Consider the following 18,467-nt stretch of genomic DNA (forward strand, 5'->3'; position numbering starts at 1 on the left):
TGGGGCATAACTTACTTTGTAAGGTATTGACTTCATACTTTACATATTAAAAGAGGCCATTGAGAGGGAGTGCAGTGTTAGAGAACCACAATTCTTGCTGACCACATTTCTCTTTAACACAACCTCCGTGACTGAAAAGCCCCGTATGCGACAGCAATATCGGGGAGCATCTATTCATGTTACCGAACGCCTTGTTGTTACATAGTGGTTCAAAAGTGTTTCAAATCATTTCTCTTGTAACATAATCATTATGGTTCTTCAATGTGGCAAGTAAATTTTCTTGCGAAAAAAACTTTCAATAAAAATCAGAAATTTTTATGACAATTTCCGGGTCTTGGGATACATGTATAAAAGCAGTGCTCTTTAAGCAGGGGAGATAATTGTGGAAGACAAAACGGTTTTGCTACTTTCTTGCCAATAAATACAAAGAGATCATCTACAAGGCTGATTTGTAAGTTATCAGCATATAGACATAGGTTTTGATTATTTTCATAATTATGTGTAAAAAGTACTTAACATTTCTATTTTGCATATCCATAGAACCATGAACCATGCAAAAATGCCTTAAGTTGAAAATGAAGATTTTTCATGCTTTACATCAGATAAATAATGTAATTGATCTTGACAGGCGTGCTAAGGGGAGATAAGCTCAGACTCTAAATTTCAATGAAAAGCTTTTATTCTTCAACATTATATGCGATAAAAACATCATTTTGAGATTATTTAATGTAGTTGCTGCCATCATGCAGAGATCTACTCTGTAAATAAAGATTTTGTATGAACATGTCCAGGTTTTTAATATTTTTATGGACTTAGTGCATGTAACATTTTAGCGGACTGATTCACTGCTTGATCTGATCTGTACCCTCAAATGGGCATGGACTGATGTACAGAATAAATAAGCATAAAATATGTTGGTACATGTTGTTGCTAGCAGAAATTTTAATAATAGTAAAGTAGAAAGTTGCAAGATGGGTATCATTGTAAATAATTGTTAAATTGTAAAAATAATTCTAGGAAGTACAGAAAATGATGTGTCTCAAATTTAAAGTGAAGCATATTTGTGCAATGTGTTAAATGAGACTGATGCCTAGAAAATTCTAAAAAAGTGATTTTCATGCTGCACAATCCAATAGAACCCATCCCAGCACTGGAAGTATTATCAGATTTCACTGCAGTACACCCTTTGACATTATCCATACATTATAATTTCAAAAGTCTGGTTGTTAAGTAAAGTTTGACTGCAGTCTAAACACCAGTTTATTTTTGTACAAACACGGAGTGCAATCTCAGAAAAGCAGTTATCAGGTGCAGTTAAATACTTGCACAGCAATTAAAGTAAACCATTTAAGCTTTTTTTCCCCGCCTCAATTTGGACTAGATATTTCTGCCATAGTGATTTGCTGTAAAAAAAATGCTTATCATAGGCAGAAAATCCATTTAACCCAAAAAAACCCAGATTAGTGAATTATAAAAAGGACCTTGTATAACATTCTTTATGATATGCCTGTAATATTTCTTGTTTGTTTAAGAAGGGTAATATGTTAGCGTTTGAAGTAGCTAAGCAAACATGCGGGGGAGAAAGGACAATTTATTTTCTTGTCTCGATGTACTCATTCATTTTAAGCGGGATTATTTGATGTTTGCTTTGTTTTGTTTGTTTGTTGTCATGCAAAGATGATACCATACCTTGGAGGCCAGACATTGACACATTGACCTCATTTTTTCGGACTGCAAGTTTGTGTAAATGTTATTCTGCAGGTTAAGAAAGCACCAAGGGAAGGAATAACAAATAATTCTTTAATTGAAAGATTTAAGAGGATGAAAATTCTTCTTTCTCTCTTTTTAGCTCGACTATACGAAGTATAAGGAGAGCTATCCTACTCGCCCCGGCTTCGGCGTCTTTCCGCGTCCCCACCTTGGTTAAAGTTTTGATGCACTTTCTCTTTTTTCAACTTATCTCTGTAATTACTTGATGGATTTGATTCAAACTTGAAATACTTATTCCTCATCATCATCCACATCATCTGACATAAGGGACATAACTCTGGCACCAATATTTCATGAATTATCCCCCCTTTTCACTTAGATTTTCAGGTTAAAGTTTTGATGCACTTTCTCTGTTATTACTGAATGGATTTGATTCAAACTTAACCCTTACCCTGCTAAATTTCTATAATGAACTTGTCTGCTTGTTCAGTTTGGACAGTACCATTAACTGTTAAAAGGGGTGCTTACCAAAAAGATACTGACTGAATGGTGAACAGTGCAGACTATGATCAGACTGCACGGATGTGCAGGCTGATCTTGGTCTGCAGTGGTCGCAAAGGCAGAATCACTTGCCGCCAGCAGGCTAAGAGTTAAACTAGTTGTTCAACATCATCACCCACATCATATGACGCAAGGTGCATAACTCTGGCACCATTTTTTCATGAATTATTCCCCCTTTTTACTTAGAATTTCAGGTTAAAGTTTTGGTGCACTTTCACTCTACCTCTGTTATTACTGAATGGATTTGATTCAAACTTAAAATAGTTGTTCAGCATCATCACCCACATCATATGACACAAGATGCATAACTCTGGCACAATTTTTCACGAATTATTCCCCCTTTTTACTTAGAATTTCTGGTTAAGGTTTTATGCACTTTCACTCTATCTCTGTTATTACTGAATGGATCTGATTCAAACTTAAACAATTGTTCAACATATTACCCTTATCATATGACACAAGGTGCATAACTCTGGGACCAATTTTTCATGAATTATTTCCCCTTTTTACTGAGAATTTTAGATTAAGTTTTGATGCACTTTCACTCTGTCTCTGTTATTACTGAATGGATTTGATTCAAACTTAAAATAGTTGTTCAACATCATCACCCACACCATATGGTGCAAGGTGCATAACTCTGGCACCAATTTTTCATTAATTATTCCCCCTTTTTACTTAGAATTTTAGGTTGAAGTTTTGATGCACTTTCACTCTGTCTCTGTTATTACTGAATGGATTTGATTCAAACTTAAAATAGTTGTTCAACATCATCACCCACACTATATGACACAAGCTGCATAACTCTGGCACCAATATTTAATGAATTATGCCCCTTTTTGCTTAGGATATACTTATATAGTGTTTTGATACATTTTATCTTTACCTCTCTTATTACTTTAAGTTGATATTTTTGACATTACAGACTCAGGCTATTGTGCAATATCTTCTTCCACAATTGGAGTCATTAAACACTCCAGTGACAGCTCTAGTTTCCTCAGATGTGCCCAGTTTCACTATCCAGCATCGAAATAGTCGAGCGCGCTGTCTCCTGTGACAGCTCTTGTTGCTTGTTTACTGTCTGTTTTGTTTGATATGAGTGTAATCTTCAGTGTTCAGTTGTATTTCAATAAATCTTTAAAGTCAGTCATGTAATCAGTAGTCAGAGATGCTGTAAGTAACTTGCAACCTCTGCATATTAAATTTAGAGATGGAAAACAATAAAAAAAAAAATGAAACTAGTTTCAGTTATATTGTATGAATGTTATGTTGATGGAACTTGATACTTTTTTAATGTGGCACTTCATGTCAAGATTACTGGGTAGGCTCACAATCAATGTGAAAATAAGATGAAGAAAGAAGGAAAAAATTTAACTGTTTTCAGTGTTTGACAAGATCCTCACCAAACTTTATTTGCTCAAGTTTTCTCTGACTTTGTTTGCCGCTAGCTGATATAGACTTTACTGGTCACCAGTTCGCATAGAATTTGTTTGCCCTTAGATGGCTCTTACTTTGTTTGCCTCAAGTTGTTACTAATTTTGTTAATACCTGCTTGGAGTATTGATACTGACTTAGTTAACCCCCAGGCAATACAGACTTTGTTTGCCACATTTATTCCTATTTTTCTCCTATTTTTTGTAATGGCTGGCTGGAAAGCCTGCCTCTGTTGATACAGACTTTGTTTTGCCCCATCAATGATGATTTTTGTTGCCCCCTGTTGGTACAGACTTTGTTTTGTCCCATTGATGATGATTTTTGTTGCCCTCTGTTGATACAGACTTTGTTTTGCCCCATTGATGATGATTTTTGTTGCCCCCTATTGATATGAATTCTTTTTGCCCCTAGTTGATACTGACATTGTTTACCTAAGTTGACATTTTCTTTGATTGCCTCAACATCTTCTATATGAATATATTTTGTATACATTGTTTTAAGTCAGAAGTATGTTGTATGCTACCATTAGCCACAAAGATATATTTTATGACATCTATAGTATCATCAAGCCTCTTGAAACAAAAGTTTTAAAATTGTTAGTGTCATATCTAAAACTTCATTCTTTGATTTGATTAGGTAGAACATAATGTGGTAGTACGTATTGATATACTGATGCCCTTTAAAAAATGCATATAAATATTGACTTTAATTATTAGGACTTTGGACTAGTGCCATGGTTGTGTATATATATAGGTCCTTCTGTTATGGTGTCTGTTTGCTTTTATACATCTTCAATGTGGAAATGAATGAATTTCAATAATCCATGACATTTTTATTTCTATAGAAAGTGTACTTATTGCTTTTAGAGTTCTTTTTTGAGAAAATGGGACATGTTATATATTTTTTGCCCTTTACTGGCAGACAGATGGTTAGGCAAGGGATGGCTGAGTAGGTGCACAGATGGAATTGATATCAGCTCAATAAGTAGAGTATTTTTGTCTTGGAAAAAATACTTATACAGAATTGGTATCTCTATAAAATCTAGGTATAGTTTGTTAACGTCCCATTTCGGACTAGTGTCTCCAGAGTTATGGCCTTTGAATTATGAAAAAAATGATTTTTATTTTTATTTATGTTAACCATCCTTATACAGAAGATGTTTCACATAAAACTGATAACCAGCCATTTTTAGCTCATCTGATTTTTGGAAAAAAGAATGAGTTATTGTCATCACTTGATCGGTGTCTGCATCGGCGTCGGTGTTGGCGTTGCCTGGTTAAGTTTTGTGTTTAGGTCAGCTTTTCTATTAAACTATCAAAGCTATTGCTTTAAAACTTGCAACACTTCTTCACCATCAATAGCTGACTCTGTGCAGCAAGAAACATAATTCCATCCTGCTTTTTGCAAGAATTATGGCCCCTTTTGGACGTAGAAAATATCAGATTTCTTGGTTAAGTTTTGCATTTAGGTCAACTTTTCTCCTTAACGGTCAAAGCTATTGCTTTAAAACTTGGAGCAGTTATTCACCATTAAAAGCTGACTCTTCACAGCAAGTCCCGTAACTCTACATTACTTTTTGCAAGAATGATGGCCTCTTATGGACTTGGAAAATATTATACAAACAAAAATATTGGATGAGTTTCTTATACAGACAAAAAAATTGGATGAGTTTCTGTACCCGCAAGGCAGTGCTCTTGTTGAACTTAGTGTCTACATATTTAAATACTATATGTGATTGCAAATAAAGTAAAAAATTAAAAATTTATTTGCTGTAAGTGATGTATCATCTGACTCATGTTTCAGTGGGTCAGAAATTGCTTTTATCAAAGCAAGTGTCTGTTTGTAAAACAATGGAGGTTTTGGTTTGGAAACTTAGCTTTTCAAAAAACCATTTGGCTTCAATTGGGATATAGTATTGGCAAGGGTAGAGCATCATGCAATAGCTAACGGAGCACTCTGTGTTCATCAATCTAGTATGTCTGCTGAGTCCTTGATGTATTTATATGCTATCAGAATGTGTGGGGTAGCATTTAGACCTATCCATGTCTATTTCTATGAGTGTCTGTATACCTTGAAAGTCTATTAACAGAACTAGTTCAAACTTTCACAGAGAGGTGTCCACCTACACTATTAGAGTATGATGTAAAGCTGTACAATAATCCCAGAGTTATTGCCCTTGTCTGATTTGTAGAAGAATTGAATATACTGGTATATTATAAACTTATTTAAAGCCTCATATTGTGTTATTTCTGTATAAAAAGATGACTGAATATTCATGAATTATGACGAGCACCTTCTATATACAGAAGGCACATACAAGTATATTGTAAATGGATCTTTCTGCTATGGTAGAATCATTGAATATGTTGAAAGTAACATATTAAAAGCTTAATTAAAGTCATTCAAATGTCACATTATCATTGAGGGTATGATTTTGGTAGTTTTAAATGGAGTGTATGTTACCATAAAAATATGTTGCAAGAATTGAATCGTAAAAAGTGAATGGTAAGAAGTAAAGCTGGTTGTTGAGATTGATGTGAGATTTACCATGTGTTAAATGATCCGGTCAAAAGGACTTGATATGTTCATTCACACTTCAAAGAAGGTTTAGTACAGATCAGACAGAATGAAAAAATATTATGTAGCATTAATAAAACTTAGTCATGTTGTTTACAGTTTTGAAATTGCAAAATTAAGCATTAACTAGTTATTAACCTGCTTACCTTGGATTAATTAATCTTGTTGCTTTTTATCTAAAATATCAAACAGGTCCCCCACCCGCCCCAGAAGTTTTACTAACAGGTCATTGCACTTTATGAGCTGAATACTTTTAATGATAGTACAAACTTTCAACTTTCAGTTCATCACTACTGTTCAGTTTTGTTGTATGCCATACAGTATCATAAATGTCTGTCTGAAGCTACAATAGTGTTGTTATATTTTCTGGTCCTTTAAGATCATGGAGTCCACTCAATACCTATGTAAAAGAGTTGCGCTTAAGCCGGTGCTAGGGGACGTGAGAGGTTTTGCACTTTCCATAACCTCTTATGAACAGACTCATTCAAACCAAGTCTGCTATTATTTTGCTTGGTTGCATTTTACGCTTCCTTTTTCTTATAAATTTTATTTGAGCCGCGCCATGGGAAAACCAACATAGTGGCTTTGCGACTAGCATGGATCCAGACCAGCCTGCGCATCCGCGCAGTCTGGTCAGGATCCATACTTATCGCTAACAGTTTCTCCAATTCCAATAGGCTTTGAAAGCGAACAGCATGGATCCTGACCAGACTGCGCGGATGCGCAGGCTGGTCTGGATCCATGCTGGTCGCAAAGCCACTATGTTGGTTTTCCCATGGCACGGCTCATTAATTATTGAGCTCTTTTGAATTACACATGTGTGACCATAATGAACAACTCAGTGCTGTACTGTTTATTTGTTTGTTAGCCACTTTCCTGCACAAGCCATTAGGTTCCCATGCAGACATAATTTCCAGTCAAGATGTGCACCTTGGTAGAGGCACCTACCTTCCACAAGTCAGGTGGATAGTATCCTCACATAAAACAGTTATAAATCCCAAGTGGGGTTATGAACCCCATTGCTGTATTAACCTGTTCTTAAAAAAATAAGAAGACAAAAGTATAAATGAAATATTGTACTTTCATTTCTGTCAGTTCATATATTTTAATACATCAAATATTTATCTATTACAGTTGAATCAGATGAACTTGATCCTCTGTCACTGTTTGTATTTCCACGACTGGTCATTGTGAACAAGAATGACCATAAACACGCAGCCCTGTACCCACCAACAACAAGAAGGAGGAAGAAAAATGAAAAGTTCTCAGTGGAGACAATTCTGACGTTTGCACAATCTTACCTTCAGGAACCAGAGAGCTGGATTATTGAAACAGAACATTTTTAAAACTTAAAGTTTGCTTGATTTTATGCATTATATATTTAATGTTACTTCTATAATATAAATGTTTTTCTGGTTAAATAAAGCTGCTTGTTCACAGTTGGGTGAAAGCTTTCAAAATCTTGATTAACACTTGAGTTTGGTTTAAAATGTGTAAGCAGCCTTGAAAATGAGCAACAGAATTGAAAGCAGATATCTGTAAAAATATTTGTTAAAATGCTTGTCAAGTGATTTTGTTGTTTGCCTCATTCTGAGATATGTACGTTCCCTGGATACTTAGCTGGCTTGCGGAAGACTGGTGGTTCTACACAGGTCTGCCCATGCCAGAAATAGTGCTTTGAAGGGCACATTGGGCCATTTACCACCATGTAAAGCTGGGAAAAGTCATTATATTACCTAAAATTGTGTCAGTATGACATTAAACCCCACCTACAAAAAAAAGTTAACAGATTTTAGGAGGCTTTCACTTGTACTAGAAATATATGAACAGGTTGCTTTAAATAACAAATTGATAATTTCCTATTACAGTCTGTGTAATTGTTAGATTCAAATTTTGATCAAAACAAGCTCCAGTTGTTAGATTCAATTTTCAAAAAAATATTATTTACCAGCTCCCATTGATGCTGATTCCCAGTGTCACACATTGATTCTGTGATAATATAATGCATTGCTAGAAGATCTGTGATTTTGCTTACTGTTATTGTTGTGTCTGTCTGTGCCTTTGCACTGTCTTCTTGACAGTTTAATTCAAACTATAATGTATGACCGGCCAGGTGTATCTTGCTATGTTAGTGTTTCTTGTAGAAAAGACTTACATAGAATTTTTCATTTTAATTTTTGTGCTTAGCTTAAATTCTATTTGTATAAAAAATGCAATGTGTGACTTTTTTTTTCTTTACATCTGAAAATTAGCATAATCTTGAATGTATCCATTGAAGAAAGGAGAACGGTCATTACTCCGGTTTGCTGTCCTATTTCCCATAGTAAGTAAAGTAACCAGAAAGGTCATTACCTTTCACCAGGAGTATCTGTCTCAGTGAGTTATGCTACTTTCTCTGTATTCAGTCAGCATCTATAGAACATACTGGTTCCTTGCAAAATTATCACAACCAGAAACCAGGTTTTTATGCATCTGCACTGTTTGATACTGTATACATTTTGAAATTTTATAAGGCTTTTATATTAATCATTAATGATCAATCAGTGAAAACGTCCGGGAAAGCAAGATATGATGTTATACAAGTATGAACTGAATATTGTTGTCAAATCTTTTTCATCATTATTGTTTATCATATGTATTTTTTACGCAATTGTAAAACTTGTAATTATGATGAAAGGCGAATAGCAATAGAAGAATATAAGAGATTATAGATAAAATGCTATGCATTTACATAACGTTCATACTTTACTGCTGGTCAGTGACATCATATGCATTTAATACAATATTGAATATTTCTATTTATTTTCCATACATGTTGTACATGCAGTTAACATTATATTATTAGTCCCCTATTGGTTGAAAACCAGTTTCAGGGACTACAGGAATGCCCTTTTCCGTCCGTCCGTCATTCCGTCCTTCCATCCGTCTGCAATTTTGTGTCTGGTCCATAACTCTGTCATCCATGAAGGGATTTTAATATTACCTGGCACAAATGTACCTCATAAAAAAGACGATGTGTCATGCACAACTTTCAGACCCCTAGCTCAAAGGTCAAGGTCACACTTGGCAGTCAAATGTTAACATGGCATGAACAGGGTCTGTTTCCTGTCCGGTCCATAACTCTGTCATCCATGAAGGGATTTTAATATTACTTGGCACAAATGTTCCCCATGATGAGACAACCTTTAGACCTCTACCTCAAAGGTCAAGGTCACAATTGGCAGTCAGATGTTAACATGGCATGAACAGGGTCTGTTTCGTGTCCGGTCCATAACTCTGCCATCCATGAAGATATTTTAATATTACTGGGCACAAATGTTCCCCATGATGAGATGATATGTCATGCACAAAACCCTGACCCCTAGCTCAAAGGTCAAGGTCGCAATTGGAGGTCAAAGGTCAATAGGGTTTTTTTCCTGTCCGGTCCAGAACTCTGACATCCATCAAGTGATTTTAATATTACTTGGCATAAATGTTCCCCATGATGAAATGACATGTCTTGCGCAACACCCAGAACCCTAGCTTAAAGGTCAAGGTCACACTTGGAGATCAAAGGTTAATGGGACATTTTTCCTGTCCAGTGTATAACTTTGTCATGCAAAACAGTATTTAAATATTACTTGGCACAAATGTTCACCACTATGAGAGGGAGTGTCATGCACAAGAACCTTGTCCCTAGGTCGAAGGTCAAGGTCACACTCGGATGCCAAAGGTCAGATACAAGAATTACTTTGTCTGGAAAACTTCTTCTTCATGCATGGAGGGATTTTTATGTAACTTGACATAAATGTTCACTATCATGAGACAGATTGTTGTGTGCAAGAACCAGGTCCCTAGGTCTAAGGTCAAGGTCACGCTTAGAGGTCAAATGCCAAATTCAAGAATGACTTTGTCCGGAGCATTTCTTCTTTATGCATGGAGGGGTTTTGATGTAACTTGGCACAAGTGTTCACCACCATGAGGCACTCTTGCTTTTTAGAGTTATTTCCCTTTGTTTTACTATAAATAGCTTATATTGTAACTTACTTATTACAGGCCGTAGGGAAAACTCGAGACCAGTTTTCTGTAGTACAACATGCATGTTACATCCAGTTTTTAGGTGTATTTTGACCTATCTCTACCTGGTAAAGAGTTTTGTGTGGACTTATATGGATTTTTTTTTTTTTTTTTTTTTTTTTACTATAAATAACGTTACCTTTTTGATAATCGGCCAAATATGCTATATGAAAACAACTATAGGGTTTTATATATACAAATTTTAATCCAAGTCTTTTGTTTTTAGCATACTGTATATATAGTACAATATTGTTTATACATCATTGACAGATATCAGTTCATTATGTTATACTGCAGTAGAGAAAATTAGGTGCCTTCCAGTAGGGGACTTTGTATTGCATGGCAATACTTGATTCACTTGTTATCTGTAGTCATGTTTAATAAAAAGCCTGTTTAATGAAATTTTCTATATTTGATAAAGTAACGCTAGAACATTCCATCCCCAAAGTTTATTTTCTGTGGTCAGGCTTGTCGGATACTTGAGGAAACCTTGCTGGTCACTTTACATTAGCAGATGTGTCCACAGTATTCTTAATTCTGATGTTAACATCCACAATAGCCTTATTTCCAATATAAATTGTTTTCATTGTTTGAGTGATAGGGTGAACCGTTTTATTTCTGACAAGGCAATTTTTGCTGTGGTATGTTACCTGGTCAGAATAATGCTTTTATAAAAGCATGTTTTTGTTTTGTTCACCAAATGTTTAAGAAAAGTTCATGTTTACAGTTCCCTGTATGGAGACAAGCAATGTTCAGATTGCAAGATTGTATTAGTACAGTTAGTTTTTTGTGCCCTAGAATTAGCATTGACATTGTATATTTATCATGATTTTCTTCTTGTCTGTTGTAGTCATTTTCAATCAAAATATTTTGTTTTGTAGACAAGTCAGTTAAGCAAGTTCTATATGACAGTGGTATTAAAATATATCAAATATTGATGCCTGGTAAGGCCATGTAATTTTGGTATCATTTGAAAGTGTATTGTCTACTGAAAAAGAAAATATAAATTACAATGTCATGACAAAATATGTTACAGAATTTTTGAAAAAAATTTTACTTTTTTTGTTTTCAATGATACTTCAACAGAAATCCAGTTATTACAGTGTAATAATTACTGTTTCGCAGTCAAAGAATATGACTAGTGGTTCGTGCATATTATTTACTTATTTACTAATTCTTGTTCAGCAGACACACCTCTTTCAAATGATACCAAAACAATATGGGATCACCAGGCATTGAAATGTTACCTATTTGTGGATCGGATACCTTAATGTTTCTAACATTTCTATAATTGTTAAGTTTTAGTACAGTCCTTAAAATCAAATATCAAAGCATAACGAGCTAAGAGGAAGTCACCCATGAAATACTGAATGATTGGTAGGATAATGTGATATGCCTCATGAATAGCATTTATAGCCTGGGAACTTGTCTAAACACTCTAGGTTCTGTACACTGTATAGATCCAGTGATCAACATTGTTCTTTATCAGCTTGCATTTTGCATGGACCAATTTCAAGAAAGTTAAGTCATATCTAAGTAGAATACACTAAAAATTACTTCTGCTATGAACTTCTCTCAAGTTTGTTTATATGGTTTTCCTTCACTGCACATAGGGATTGTCATAGCTAAAATATAAAGTAACTAGTTACACAACTTCTTCTCATGAAACTAGAATTAATAGTATCAACATGCATCCTAATTTACACTTGCTTAACACATTTTTGCATAACAAATTCTTGAATAATTGCATTTCATGCATTAAAATGTCACATTGAAACAAATAAAAATTTTACAGATTTACCTTTTTGTACTTGTGGTGTACAGAAGCACTGTTTATAACTTGCAGATGGCAAAAGTTTCAAAAAAAATAAAAGATACACTCATTGTTCTACCATTTATGAATTATATTATCTACATGTAGTATCTTTCTGGTAGAATTAAATATAGTTGATTTTAGCTCACCTGAGCATGAAGTGCTATGGGTTAGCTATTATGATTGCTCACTATCCACCATCCGTCCATCCTTCCTCCATCTGTTAATACTTTTCTTTAGATTTTTGCATCTCTGAAACTAATGGTCAAAATTGCAACAAACTTAGAACCATCCTGGCAGGGACCTCTATCAAGTTTGTTCAGCTATTTCAGTTTGGCCCCTTTTAGGGGCTGCAAGAGCTGAAAATAGAAAACCCTTTAAATGGCTTCTTCTCATGAACTGCCAGATGAATCTTCACCATGCTTGGTCTGTACCATCATTGCAGAGTCTTCTCCCAATTTTTTTTAATTGGAGCACTTGGTTTCATTTAGGGGCCACACTAAAGCTTAAAATAGAAATACCTTTACACAACTTCTTCTCATGAACTGCCTGATGGATCTTCATTAAAATTGGTCTGTAGCATCGTTGTAAGGTCTGCTCCCAAATTTCTTCAAATGGGGGTACCTGGCCTCTTTTATGGGCTGCTATAAGTAGAAATACCTTGAAACTTTCTTTTCATGAATGGCTTGATGGATCCTTACAAAACTTGGTCTGTAGCATCATTATAAGGTCCTCATCCAAACTTGTTCAAATTGGGACAAGACCCCCTTTTAGGGACTAATAGAGCTTAATATAGAAATACCTTCAAACGACATCTTTTCGTGGACCAGTGCAGATAACCGTTATAAAGAGACCTTCCAAAACACGCTCAGCCTGTTCCATTGGTTTGTGTGTTGTTTTCCACACAATTTTGAGGAACTGAGAAGCATATAGTGTTTGAACTGTTTGTCATCTGTCACACTAATTTATGTTATCAACTTCTACTGCCTCTGGAACCTTGAGTATATTATGGTTCTCTTCCAAAGTTGAACACTCTCTTGCCTGCTTTTAAAGCTTTGAAACTCAGGTGAGTGATCTAGGCCATTATGGCTCTCTTGCTTTGAATATGATTATTTCCAATGCTAATGAATATTTCTTAAATACTGTGATAATTGTCTCCAACATTTCACCGTCCACGTTATATTTGTCTCTTCTTGACAATCCATATAGATGTTGTTTTTCTTTTTATGAAATAAACTTTATTTAACTATCCAGATTTTGTTATATTTTATTTTCAATAAGTAAAATTTTAATTTGTTTTTTATATTTCATTGCAATTTGCTGTGCTTTGAACAGTAAACTAATCATTGCTATCAAACAATTTACTGTGATAATATTATGTTGCAATAACTTGATGAACAGTCAAATATTTCTGCAAAGACCATCTTTTGAAAATAGTAGTCTTTGACAGGTGTTCTGTCAACACAGGTAAATTTACACTCTTTTATATTTAATCAGAAAGAGAAAGTAGTGACATTTATAAACATGTTTGACAGTATTGGCCTTTTCTGGAGGTGGTCTTTAATACTGGTTTGACTGTTGTTTTAGAAATGTAATATTTTTCAGTCCAATCTTGACCCTATACATGTAATGAATAACAGTGTTGTAAATTCATCAAAATCATCAGTGTTGCTGGATTTCAAGTTTAATTAAACTTGCCAGTCAATTAATAGGTGAGGTAGTAAGTGTTCATGTGCGCAGGACAAAATCCCCGCACTGAAACCTAACTCTCGTGCAATGCACTCCATCTAGACCCGTTTCAGATAAATGCAGCCCTTGCCTGATTACCTGACATTATTTTCCGGCAAGTGCTTTGCGTTTTTGTCGTTTTGTCATCAGTAGGGTTATATATTGGTACAATTTTGTCTTTTTTAGAAAATGAAAAGCTATCCGATTCACTTTCAAAGCTTAAATCCAGTTTGAATGGCTAGATAATGGTTTTGTAAAAGGTTTTAGAAAAGCGATTTTCTCTTTTCATCAAGGAATTTTCCTCTCAATCAACCTTGAATATAAAATATGAATGACAACGTCAGTTTTAGCACTTGAATTATAAATATTAGAAAAGATAAAATCGTCGCCGGTTCCTTTTTTATGCCAATCCCCAGTTGTTTTACGGTAAAAGAAGCGACTTTTATAAAACTGCGTCAATATAAGACTGATGCTCCTTGATGAGGACTTTCTGGAAGTATTAATCTTGAAAATCCATCTTGAAGAATATAATGAGAAGTAATCAAAAAGTGAGATGAAAAAATTGCGTCTTATCTTCATCTCTGGTAGACAACTTTTTTAGTCTAAATGTATTAAATTTATAGAAATGTGTAAATGAATAAACTATCAATAGCGGCTCTACAAAGATGCTGCTGATGTTTTGACATACGACAACTGCCCGCTCACGTGACACCAATGACAGTAATTGCGCGCGGCTCGAGAGGTATTACACCTTGCCTGACATATATCAAAGGTGGACATTCAAATGACCAAACTAATTTGTACTGATTATGTAGTTTGCCATTTAGCGGACGTTTTATTGCAACGGAAATTAATTTATTATTGTACATGATGATGAAAGTCTTCCGGACAAATTTTTGACGGACCTTTGTATAAGATCTGAACACCGACATTTTTTGTCGTTGCGTCCATGGGAAAATACGTTTCACTGACCTACCTTGAGTGTTTGATAAATAATTTTCTTTGCTTTGTTTCACAGATTTTGCTTCAGGCTGATAAAAATAGAATAACGAAAGGAAAATATATTTTATGTGCTAGCGGCTTTCTTTAAGGTTTTGACTGACGACACAGCGTCCTGGTCGAATTATTCAGAAAAAAGTCTAAAGAGAAACTAACGCATTCAAAGATATTTTTTTTGCAATTTCTTTAGCAGAGGTAAAAAGTAAGAGGTCTAAATTTCATACGACAAGTGAAATAAAATTACATAAATTCACCGTGACGTCCAGCATATGCTCGTGCCAATCATGCACGACGTTTATAGCCATAACAATTACATCCCGGGCCATTATAATTACAAACTGGACATGGAAACAGAAAACATTCGTTTTCTTCAAAATAGTATTACAGTTGACATAGAAAGCGACATATACTTACAATCTAATGCATTTTTCGTGCTACTTTAACTCTACGGCAGTTCCTAATGCGACTGTGATAATGTGTTTTTAAGACGGTAAAAGCTTATTTAAGGTTCATAATGTCATAAACGCCATATTTACCATGGTTACACCTTTTTCAGACTGAAGGACTCCTGACATTATTTCCTAGATAGATGTACAAAACATAAAATATGCAGTGCTAGAAAAAGATGCTGTCGGCGAAAATGTTTTACGAACATTTTAGATTTATATACATAGACAAATTAAGTTTAACCATAACAGTTTCTAAATATTTTCGCTTTGATTTCTCTTTTGATACCGCCTTAATTTTGGGTGAAAGCTTTTTATCACCATGTGCGTATAGTCTAAAACCGAACGATTTATTTTACAATAACAGCTTCTGAGCTTTACATTCGGAAATCTGCCTGTATTGTTGAGACACATGAACATTTTTTCTGTTGTTCCAGAAATATAGCATCTTTATTTTTTTCACATTGAATGGAATGCTTTTGTGTTCTCGGTATCTTTTTTCAATGTTCAAAAGAATCTGCGGTTGAATCAGACATTTTCGGCCATAAACTCTTAAAGTACATTAGACAATTACAACTGTACGTTCCAATCGGAACTTGCAAGTGTTACAATTATGAGTAAATATTTATAATGAAACAGGTCCTGGAAAATCTACTGTTGCAGAACATTTATTTACGTAATCATGATGCAGAGCTAGTGATCATCCAATGAAATTTTCTTGTAGACATTGCCAAAAATCGTGACAAAACCGCCAGTTATCTTGCCGAACAATCCTCTGGTGAAACCTTAAGCTCTGTATATTGTGAATAATTATTTCATCGTTTTACTCAAGCGCAAAATTTACATCTATTAAGATAAACAAATAAACAACTTTTGTTTTGAATTTTGTTCGTTTGAAGTGTCTATATAGCCTAAAGGTCCATAAACTGCGTCTTATAGTTGCATCTTAAGAATTGCAAAAACTATGTTGTTCATTTAATTTCTTTTGTGTGAATTAAAACATGTCGTATGACAGTTGCACCAGTTGAAATGCTCTGGGGTTAATAATTAAAACATTTGATGAAAAATGAGCCATTAGTGTCAGCCGCCAGTTATAGAAATAGATATATTGAAACATATATATCAATATGCCCCTTGCACGCGTGTCAGCGGTCGCCGACTGCACAGAAATAATAGGAAAAGGTATATTTATGGGGTTGTTCCTGTTTGGTAGATTTGCAACAAAATATTGCCCCAAAGATATTTAACCATTATCATATGCACTGTTCTCGTAGTTATATGCACATTATTTAAGTGTATTGTTGCGAGGATATGTGAGAGTCTGAATAGAAAAGTATACAGAAAGAGTATTTAGAATTAAGATTAGTAATTACAAATGTAATTCATTTTATGACTAATATTGGTTGTTTTTAGTACAGATTTTTTTATCGTTCGTGAAACTGCACTCATTCGAAAATTAAAATCTCAATAAAAATGACATATCAGGTATCAAAATGTTTAGTAATACATCGGTCCTGTGAGATGAAAATGATACTTTCCCGCAAAATAACTGCGAGAAGTTTGTCATTGATTTTTTTTTCAAATATTTTGAAGGAGGAATCGATGCTTTGAAATGCAGTACAAACTGCATTGATATATTGGTGTACATTGGTGTTGCAACATCTTACTTTTTGCTGCATTTCTTTCTCTTGTTTTTATTGTACATACCCTTACAGAAACTTTCGAGACATCTTTTATCACACAGTAGCAAAGTGCTTCGTCACAGATTACCAGCAAAAATTGTATTTTGAAACAGTACTTATATTACAATTTTCCTTTTAATAAACTTCTAACCTTTCTTTATTAATCAAAGTCGATAAATATTTTCTTTAGCGTCTCGGATATGTTATAGTAGATTTTAAATAGCGATAGTGTTTCCCAATATTTATTAACATATTTTCTATATCTGATACTCGCCTACAAAAAGAAATACTCGTTTACTATCATTATTAACGTAGTTTAATATAAAATATTGCCCAACATTAAAGGGACATGCTTCCAGGGGTACAAATTAATTTTATTTCTTAATAGTCAGCAACGTCTATTTAATATAAAACATGATGTATCAGTTTGATGTAAGATACAATGTTACGTGTATTATATAAATTACAAATAGTTTTCTTCTATATAATTCTTATTAATTTTTTACCTCATGACCATCATGGTGAAGTTTTTTCTGCATAGTTTTCAAATTACACGAATGTTTTAGTGACTGAAGATTGCCATTGTAGTTATATGTACAATTTTCTAATAAAAGGAAGCGCGATATTCAAATTTGGAGAGAGAAAAAAAGACAGAAAAGTTGTACGTAATGTGCCCATATGCGCCTAATATATAATGTACTTCAGTCTGTTAGTCAGATGATGCATTGAAAGCTCATTCCCGACTTATAACAATCCCAGGGAGTGTTTGCACCTTCTCATCAACCCTCCTCTACCTCTAGGGTACGCGGTCCCACAGCGCTCCTTTAAAAATACTACTTTCAATTCAGTGATAACTTTTAAATTCAGATGACAACTTATGAAAAGAACAGTTTTAAAATAGAATCGTTGTTTACAAAATATTATACGATCTGGAATAAAATATTTAGACCAAAGTTTAGCTGCATACAAAATTTCGTTGATATATTGAAACGTTACAAGCACTTTTGATATTAATTTGTTAATGTTCCACTATTAAGAAAGCAAACGGTAGAAATTCTACACAATGACACATGGAAAATACCGGCATTCTACACCGAATTCATTGTCATTTTGCCTGCTCTGTTCCAATAAAATGGAAGTGTTTTAAAATGGCTATTAAGTTGTCAGAAATCATTTCAGATTTTTTTGAATTTTGATCAAAGGGCGTTGGCTGCGATTACCATGATCGGTTCCATAATTTGTCATTAACGCATAACAGTTGACAGTTATAGAACTAAGAGTACCGGGATCAAATTGCCCCCGATTATCTGGGTTATAGGGTACTTTTATCTGACCGAGTAAATCTATTCCTATAAAAAAGATCTAAATATGCACTACAATTATAGTATCTTTTTTTAATTTTCAAGGACATGTTAAGTTATTGACGAAATAAATCTATAGATTGCTTACAACGTAGGCGTTGCA

The 18,467-nt window shown here is 34.3% G+C and overlaps 1 protein-coding gene across 1 annotated transcript in view; it reads left to right on the forward strand.

The window, feature by feature from the left end:
* Positions 1-13,401, forward strand: part of LOC123525859 (uncharacterized) — a 177,554-nt gene extending 164,153 nt beyond the window's left edge. The window contains exon 22 of the mRNA XM_053538077.1: positions 7,414-13,401. Coding sequence (XP_053394052.1) covers positions 7,414-7,625 — 212 coding nt within the window. The 3' untranslated portion in view covers positions 7,626-13,401. The remainder of the gene's footprint in view (positions 1-7,413) is intronic.
* Positions 13,402-18,467: the final 5,066 nt, after the last annotated feature.

This window comes from Mercenaria mercenaria, chromosome 3 (assembly GCF_021730395.1).
Source record: "Mercenaria mercenaria strain notata chromosome 3, MADL_Memer_1, whole genome shotgun sequence".
NCBI lineage: Eukaryota > Metazoa > Mollusca > Bivalvia > Venerida > Veneridae > Mercenaria > Mercenaria mercenaria.